The sequence below is a fragment of the Engraulis encrasicolus genome, chromosome 16, assembly GCF_034702125.1.
Source record: "Engraulis encrasicolus isolate BLACKSEA-1 chromosome 16, IST_EnEncr_1.0, whole genome shotgun sequence".
Taxonomy (NCBI): Eukaryota; Metazoa; Chordata; class Actinopteri; order Clupeiformes; family Engraulidae; genus Engraulis; species Engraulis encrasicolus.
Genome location: NC_085872.1, coordinates 6,063,622 through 6,072,276, shown reverse-complemented (window position 1 = coordinate 6,072,276; position 8,655 = coordinate 6,063,622). Strand labels below are relative to the sequence as shown.

Below are 8,655 nucleotides of genomic sequence, written 5' to 3'. Positions count from 1 at the left end.
AATAATGACTGGAAACATGTAGAGTCTACCCTACAGAGGAGCCACGTAGTTTGAAAAGCGAGCTAGAGAGGGAGAAATTCATAAAAAGGATCAGAAATCAAAATGATCTAAAATGCTGCTATCTTCGGTTGTAACTTCATTCATTCCCAACGCAATCGTGTGGTCCCTCCATTGCCGCTTTAAGAGGTGTTTTGACTTTGCACGTGCTTCCCTTATAAGGAACGACCAATACAAACAGCCACGAAGCTTCTGACCGAGAGTAACCTTCTTTCTCAAAGCAGCATCGCCTCCACTATAAAAGGATGAGTGAGAAAAAAACACTTCTGTAAAAGCCAACGACGTTCAGCACAAGACAATAAGAGACAAGAAAGGTGGAGAGGACTATTAATCATTTTTGTTACTCGGAATAACTGTATATGACGAAACGGAAAGGATTTGGGGGGGAAAGAGCAAAGGTAAGACGTGTTTTCTGGATGGAGTAGCCTAACAATGGATTCATATTCATGATGCTTTGTCTCAAGCAAGTTCCAAAGTGACTAACGGTGCGTTTTATGGCATGCCATGTGCAAGGTTAGGATAGGCTTATAATTATTCGTGTGAATGAAAGTGTTCGGCTATTTTGTGATGTTAACCGTTTAAGGCTATTGACTTTGTTTCAGATTTCCAGTGTCATTTTGTAGTCAACAGTTATCAAGTCTAATTGAACTTCGTCGACGTCGTCAAGATTAACCAAAATATTGAAACTAAAGATTTGTAGCGAGAAAACATTTCCAGATTATCACTGAGATCACTGAGTTCTGCTGCTTTGGTGTTGTTTTATTCAAAATCACTCCGAGCATCTGTCATGAAAGCAACGGGAGTGCGTTAGATGACCGAGAGTAACCTCCATGCAATGGTCCTCTGTTTCAGCAGCCTTTGTTCCATCATGACAGTTGTCAGTTTTGGTTTAAAACGCGCCTACCTATTTGTATTTTACATCATTTAGCGTTTCTTCATCCTCAATTGCCCCTCTGACGCTGACATTATTGATGAGTGGCAGATTGCACACATTTGATGCCAGTATGTGGAGATGGTTAAACAAGGGAGAAGTCTCTTACCAAGTGTTTTCCCCCCAGTGTGACAATGTTCAGAATCAAAGCACACAAAATAACAGTCCACAATTGAGATAGGCCCATGTTTTTGATAATGTTGCATTGTAAAGGGGTTGTCATGATGTCAATCAACTTTCTATAGGCCTATTTATCAATCAACATTGATATTGACGAGCAGCTTCCCTTGATGACTGATCAGGATTTAAACGTGAAACAATGAAAGAAAAAGGGAGGATTGAGAGGAAACAAGGAAGTAACCAAATGGGACCGCACATAAGCCAGTATGAACAGGCAGAATGAGAGCGCTAAGAAGATGGAGGTTGGGGATTGTAAACACAATAACACATCACGTGCATCTTAGATTCCACTAGAGGCGCAAAATATCACTTTTCTCCTTTGCCAAATGTATGGATGGATGTGTTTACTATTCAGCATGTGGTTAAATAATGGGTTACACTTTACTTGACGCCGGCGTCATACGTATGGCATAACAGTAGTGTCATATTAGTGTCATAATAGTGTCATGAACATAATGCCAATATTCTATAAAGTTAGGCCTGTCTTTGTCATAACCGAATGTCACTGAAAGACAAAGACATACAGTGTTTATGACATTGACATGATGTTTATGACACATGCATGACTGCATTATGACAATGCTATGACACTGTTGGGGGTGGGGGGGGGTGGGGGTGTTGGGGGCAATGGGAACAGTTGCCCCAGGTCAGACAGAAGGGGCCCATAATTATGCCCTCATTACATTGTATGTATTGGGTGGGGAGCCCTTGTAGATGACTTTGTCCTGGGCCTGGCCAAAGCTGTCAGCAGCCCTGCATATGCCCGCATCAAGTAAAGTGTTACCAAGCAATGTATCTCTCAAGGCCAACAATGAAAAGTCTGCAGCTCCTCGTTTAATGCAGTTTTCCTCCTTAATGGCTCTTTTTCTCTGAACACCCAGTTGTAAATGGCCCATCCATTCACCACAGGATGCAGGAGCATATGGGATTATATGGGCCTAGAGATTCACAACAATACCCCAAGTGTCAATCACATTAGCACAACACCTGATGCGAGTCTAAATACTATTGATCATTTTCACAACGGACACAAGAAAAAATGTGAGCCTTCTTCAGAGCCAGAACGTGTGGGTGGTACCAACTTTGTTTTAGGTACCAAAGTCTCTATGTACTTTTGCAAGACCGGGCCCTCACTGTTTAGTATGTGTGGTATACCTCACCTTATAAAACCCCTAGTTCACTTGACCAAAAGTTGTTTCAGGTATCTTGACAGAATTTGACTGCCCCAGAAGTGAAGTATTTCTTTGATTCCTCTTTTCAGTGGTGAGTTGGTGCGGTTGGAGAGGTCCAGAGCCAAGATGGCCGTATCTACTCAACTGGGCTTGCTTTTATGGAAGAATTTAACCTGTCGTCGAAGACAAACGGTGAGTCTTAATACTCAGAAAGTAGCATTTATATCTGCAAGCAAAATAATATTAAGAAAGTAAAATGCTACAGTATTATACTACTATTATGCTACAGACATCTTAGATGATTGGATATACATTTATATACAAATCATACCTTTATAATATACCTCAACTGTACATTCAAAACCTATATGGTTCTACTATTGCAGAATCTGTAACAGCTATACTGTCCAGTACAGAACTGTTATTTTTAATGCTTTGCTTAGGTGCATATATACCGGTAGTAGATGTCTGGGGAGATTGCTCTCTCTAGCCTATATATCTGCCCATACTGAAAAAGGCAATATTGCTGAAGTCAACAGCTTATAAGCTTCACTGTAAATGTCCTACAGAATGTCTTCAGCATGCAGACAGTATGTTTTAGCAAGTAGAGTACGATATGCCCTTCTCAATTTAAAAATGGAACATTCTGCAAATGGTTATCTGATAATGTTGGAATGTGTGCAAATGAGAAAAATAATCTTTTATTCTGTCCTTCTTTCTCGTGTAGCTCCAGTTGATAATTGAGATCATATGGCCACTGTTCATCTTCTTCATCTTGATATCGGTTCGGCTCTACTACCCTCCTTATGAACAACATGAATGTGAGTAACACACACAGTTTTCTTTTGTGAGTGTGATTATTTTGTGGGTTTGTCAGTGCATTTACCATTTTTGTTTATAATCACACAGCACACCATGGTTCACAGATAACTCTTGCCATGTATTCTTGGATAAACTTTTCAACATTGTGTTGCCATGGCTATGACATTTGAAAAATATCTCAAGGAGAAGTGAAGAAAAAAAGTATGAACGCCCAGTGTATTACCCAGAAATTTGGGAATATGCACCATAACTGGCTGAAAAGCATACACTTGTGCACTCATGTCAGTCTGTATTAAGCCAATAATTGCAAGAAATTGTCCGCAGCAAAATGTTCCAACTTTCTGATGCTGGCAAGGAATGAATGACTTGTTAATGTTCTGCATACGCACAGTCAAGTCAAATCAAGTCAGCTTGAATAGTCATGTACAGTATTTGTATTGTAATATCCAATTTATAAATTCAGTGAATGAAGATGGTCGGTGAAGGTGTTTATTGTGAGCAATATGTGCCAAGCTTCCTGATGATCATTCAGCTCAAGGCTATAGTATTTTAGACCTAAAGCACTCTCATAGAGTCAATATTTGCTTTACTGTGGAAAGAGCAGGTCCATGTAGTCCCTAGAAATGGCCAAGGACACAGCGATAACTACCAGAAGTAGAGTTATACAGTATACAGGTACAAGGAAATCAGAAAGGGATTTTTAGGAATTTTAATATACATTTGTCATGCTATACCCTGAAATTCTTTATGGATATATGGGGTGATATCCCAGTTAGACTGGCTTGTTAACAGTGATGACAATATTAAACATATATTAAACATATATATTGAAATAATTAAACATAAATCAATCACATTAACAGCTGTAAAGTCTCTTTTGGAAACCTCACAGAGGAACATTGCTACTTTCATGGTATAAGGTAAAAGACACCCTGCCCTATGCATTTGTGATATATATATTTTTTTAAACTAAACTTCTGCAAAATGTTTTTACTGCCACCCCTCCCCCTAAAATCATCTTAACAAACACAAAGTAATGCGGAACATTATGTGGTCCCTTGAGGGGTGTTGTACTTCTGAGCTTGGCCAAGACAGACAGGGTGTGTTTGACTCTAAGTAAGTGGAAGATAGTTCATATCACTGAGAAACATGGACAGCATTGGCTCCACTTATTCATGCACACACACACACACACACACACACACACACACACACACACACACACACACACACACACACACACACACACACACACACACACACACACACACACACACACACACACACACACACACACTGTTTTAACAACATTTATTCACTATTATATAGTAGTAAGTAACCACATGAACACATGAACTTGAGTCGCATATGAACTTGAGTCACTAGCACGCACACCACATCAATGAAAGTGATCAATAACTTCTGCCTGTTTGTTTGTAAAGATGGCCACGCATCTAGTTTCCACACACAACCCTTAAAACCTTTCACCTATTGCACAGTTATGAGTGGTCTGATTTTATTTGCCTTGGAGTGGTTGCAAATCTCCTGCTCACGGTTGGACACTGATAAACTCGGCTCATCACGCAAGGGGTCAGACAGAGGCAATCATTCTATGATCCAACAGGCAGCAATTATGCAGATAGCATCTCACAGGGTGACTCATGCTCAGGCCCACTTGGCTCCTCTTTTCCATACGCATTGATGATACATACTGTACAAGTTACCTATCCACTGTACATGGCAAAAAAGTGGTGCCGAGAAAAAGCACATTAAAAGTAGGCCAGTCTCTGTCATAGGTTTTTTTTCTATATTGTTTTTAAATTAGCATCATTTACTAGATATACTGTAACATTTCATGAATATCAGTGATTTCTTTAATTTTGGTGAGCAGTACTTTTAACAATGACGATGTAAATCGTGTCTTGTAGTTCATGTTGTTGTCAGTAAACCGTTAAACCGATGTGTGTCAACTCAAAATGTCCTTTGCCCCTACTGTTTCTAGGCCACTTTCCAAACAAGGCCATGCCATCTGCAGGTACTCTGCCCTGGGTGCAGGGCATCATCTGCAATGCCAACAACCCCTGCTTTCGTTACCCCACGCCAGGCGAGACACCCGGAGTGGTGGGCAACTTCAATGACTCAATGTAAGCAATTGCATCATACGTAGTTGCATCCAACTGTTGCATCCAACTCGTTTATCTCTCCACATAATGTCATTGCCCACAGTGAACCAGAATTCTACTTTGTTTTTATATTTGTAGCATATCACGACTCTTTATTGATGCCAAGAAGATCCTCCTGTACAGCCAGAATGACAAGAGTTTCGAAGGCTACAAGAGACTTGTCCAAGCCCTTAAGAAATTGCAGCGCAACACTGCCGGTAAGAAATGTTGGCAAAATATGCAAAATGATATCCCATAAACTAGGACTTTGCAGAAAGAAGATCTTCCTGTGGTTTAAACGGGGGGATCCATTAAGTAGGGCATGAGTTATAATGCTCTAAGGCTATGGCTTACTAGTTGGAGTGATGGCACATGACCACTGGTGAAAAGGGTTTGCAGGCGAAGCGATGGATTATTTTGATAGGTTAGATTATTAAGCCCTGTTCTGTAAATGGGCTGTGAAATGGTAATCGGACACTATTGTTTCAGATAATTTTTTGTAACCTAGTTTTTTGTTACCTTTTTGTCTAACCCAATTTCTTTGAACAGTTAATGGTTAAACAGTTAAAAACAGAATTGAAGAAATATGACCCTTATGTAGTTCAGTATGTCGAGGTTATATTTTAATTTTGTTGTGTGTTAGGGAAACCAGTTAGGGCAGACTCTTTCTATTCTGTAAATGATTGGTAATGCAAACAGTTTGATGTTTACTGTGACATGCTGACTTTGCAGTAAAGATTCTGGAAAGGATCTGTGTGGGTATTGTCAAAAACTGCAAGCCTTGGTACACAGAAAGGGTGTTCAACTTATATTAGTAATATGTAGTATTGGTAGTAGTGTTGCATTCAAATTTTAATAGTCAGTACAGTTCCGGCTAAACACAATAGTCAGTACAGTGACAATTTTACATGTGAGCGTAGATATTGGAACTCACTCACACTAGGATTCTCTGCATGCATTTTTCCTCGTCCTCATTGCCCCCTCACTCGTTCACTCTGGACATTTTGTCCCTTTCCTTGGCTCGCACCAAAGATGGGTCACACTCATTTCCCACTTTTGTTTTCTCTGTGTCCCAGCACTGGCAGATGTCCCACTTAGATCTTTTGCTGAGGACAATCAGGGTACAAATTGAAAACCCATTGACCTCTCCTCTCTCTAGATGTGTTGCCAAGATTGTTAAATTGAAATGCCTGGGTGGGCATGGAGTGGCCATGGAGTGGCCATTCTAGCTCAAACCAGTGCAGATAGTATTATTCCCCTATTCAACCTTAGTGTCAGGAAATATGTTTCCCAATACACTATACATTTCATAATGTTACATCAGTTCAGCTTACTTAAAAGGCTAAATAGGAACATATGGCAAGTTTATTCTACCTGCTCCATTGTAATATGTGATTGTACAGTTGTGACAGGTTGCCTCTGTAGAACATGTTCCATTTCCCACTCTGCACTGTAATGAGCTGTACTGTGGGTCCCCATTCTGTAAGGGACAGTTCTCCTGAGGTTGCCTCTGCTGCAGTGCTTTTCCCTCTGGGGGTCCTCATATGAGTTCAAGGCCCTAGTGTGTGTGCTGATTGTTTTCCGCTGAATGTCCTGGTGGGGCTTTTCTCTGAGGAGGTCTCAGGATATCCTGTACGCATTCTTATGTTGCTTCAGACATTTTTGCGCATTGATCTCAACCGCAGCACTTCCCACTAAAAGGTTAAGAAAGACCTCCATTTCTTAGGACATTTTATTCCTGAATCACTTGTTGGGCAAAAAGCATTATTCTTTTATATTATGTTCATGTTTTATGTTAGTATGTGTCATTCTTACATAGAATTATCTGAACAATGCTTTTGGAAGTTCAGGTCTGCGATGATGAACTTGAGATCTAATTCTGTACAAAGGGGAATAACCTAGAGTAACCCTCAGAAGTAGCGGCTGACTCCAACCGGTTTTCAGCGGTGATGACTTTTGCGGAATGTTCCTCTGACACACTGAACACAATGGTGCTCTCTCAGCGGAGAGACGGACCGCACAGCCAGCTGATTACTCTTTATGCAGCCGCATGCAACACACAGGCCGATAACATGCCTGCTGCACTCCTCTCTGAATGATCCATTTGTTTAGCTTGGACCCTGTTATATCTGGTTCAGTAGCTGTTAATTCACTCGGCCTCCTGGTGTTTGCCAACACTCACAGTTTAAAACTATTAGCACTATTGACTATTATCTTTGGGAATCAGATGTCATTCTGTCACCCCTTGTTTTTTTTATAGAGGCACTTTATATATAAAAGCCATAGTCATATGGAATAGTGAAGTGATAAATTATTTCTCTTGTGCATTTTCAAACAAGCTCTGATGGACTGATTTGTTGAAAATGGAAATAACAATATTAAATATGGGAGGCATATTTGATGTGAAACTAAAACAGTAAAACTTAATTGTACAGCTAAGTGTGCTGAAAAAGTTCACCTGCAAGTTCAAAAACCTGTATTCCCACTATTATTATTACTATTAACACTTAGGCAAACTTATAGCGCACCAAAACTTGGGACATCCAAAGCAGATCAATTACTCTTTTACCTGTATAATGATGCATATTATGCATTATGCCAGTTTGACCTTCCATGTAGAGTCTAATCCATAATCAACAAATGAAATGAGTAAGCTTGGTTATAATATTACGTTATCCTCTGGCTTATTTTAAGTATTTGCGCAATGTGACCGGCAAACCCATGGGAATGGGAAAATGTCAAAATCATGAGCAATGAAACATGGACTAATCATTGTATTCATATAATTGTAATTATATATAATTATAATGAAAAATATAATTAATTATTTACCCAATATTCCAAAACGTTTGTGGAACATTCATTTATTTTCAACAATGGATTGTGTCATTTGGAGCAATGGAGTAGCTATAGCCTATTTTCAGCTTTTTCCCAGAGAGAACTGTCAATGATAGCTTTGCTGGCAGTAATTATTCATCTTTTATTTATTCAGGTTTCAAGTTGAAGGACTTTCTCCGTGATAATGAGTCCTTGTCTGCGTTCCTGGAACACAATGCGACTCTTCCAAGGCACGCAGTCCATCAAATTGTGGAGGCTGACGTTAACCTGGAAAAGGTATGAGTTTCAGTCTCACCACTGTTCCATCAAACTGTACTCTCTGATGCTTGTTTGTCTATGCCTGATACCAATTTATAGCTGCGTTTAAAGGTCAGATTTGTTTTCAGGCAGAATGTAAAACCGTATTTCAAACAAAAAATACACTTGTCTATTCCGATATAGCTTATTTCCTTACAGTTTGATCAGTGACTACTGTTGCCAGCTGGTTCAAGTG

At 39.7% G+C, this 8,655-nt stretch overlaps 1 protein-coding gene across 2 annotated transcripts in view; it reads left to right on the top strand.

Annotated features, from left to right (window-relative positions):
* Positions 1-300: 300 nt before the first annotated feature.
* abca1a (ATP-binding cassette, sub-family A (ABC1), member 1A) overlaps positions 301-8,655 on the top strand; it is a 34,802-nt gene continuing 26,447 nt past the window's right edge. For both annotated transcript variants that reach the window (XM_063218421.1, XM_063218420.1), the window contains exons 1-6: positions 301-455; positions 2,430-2,532; positions 3,068-3,161; positions 5,165-5,306; positions 5,424-5,542; positions 8,317-8,438. In XM_063218421.1, coding sequence (XP_063074491.1) covers positions 2,467-2,532; positions 3,068-3,161; positions 5,165-5,306; positions 5,424-5,542; positions 8,317-8,438 — 543 coding nt within the window. In that variant the 5' untranslated portion in view covers positions 301-455; positions 2,430-2,466. The remainder of the gene's footprint in view (positions 456-2,429; positions 2,533-3,067; positions 3,162-5,164; positions 5,307-5,423; positions 5,543-8,316; positions 8,439-8,655) is intronic.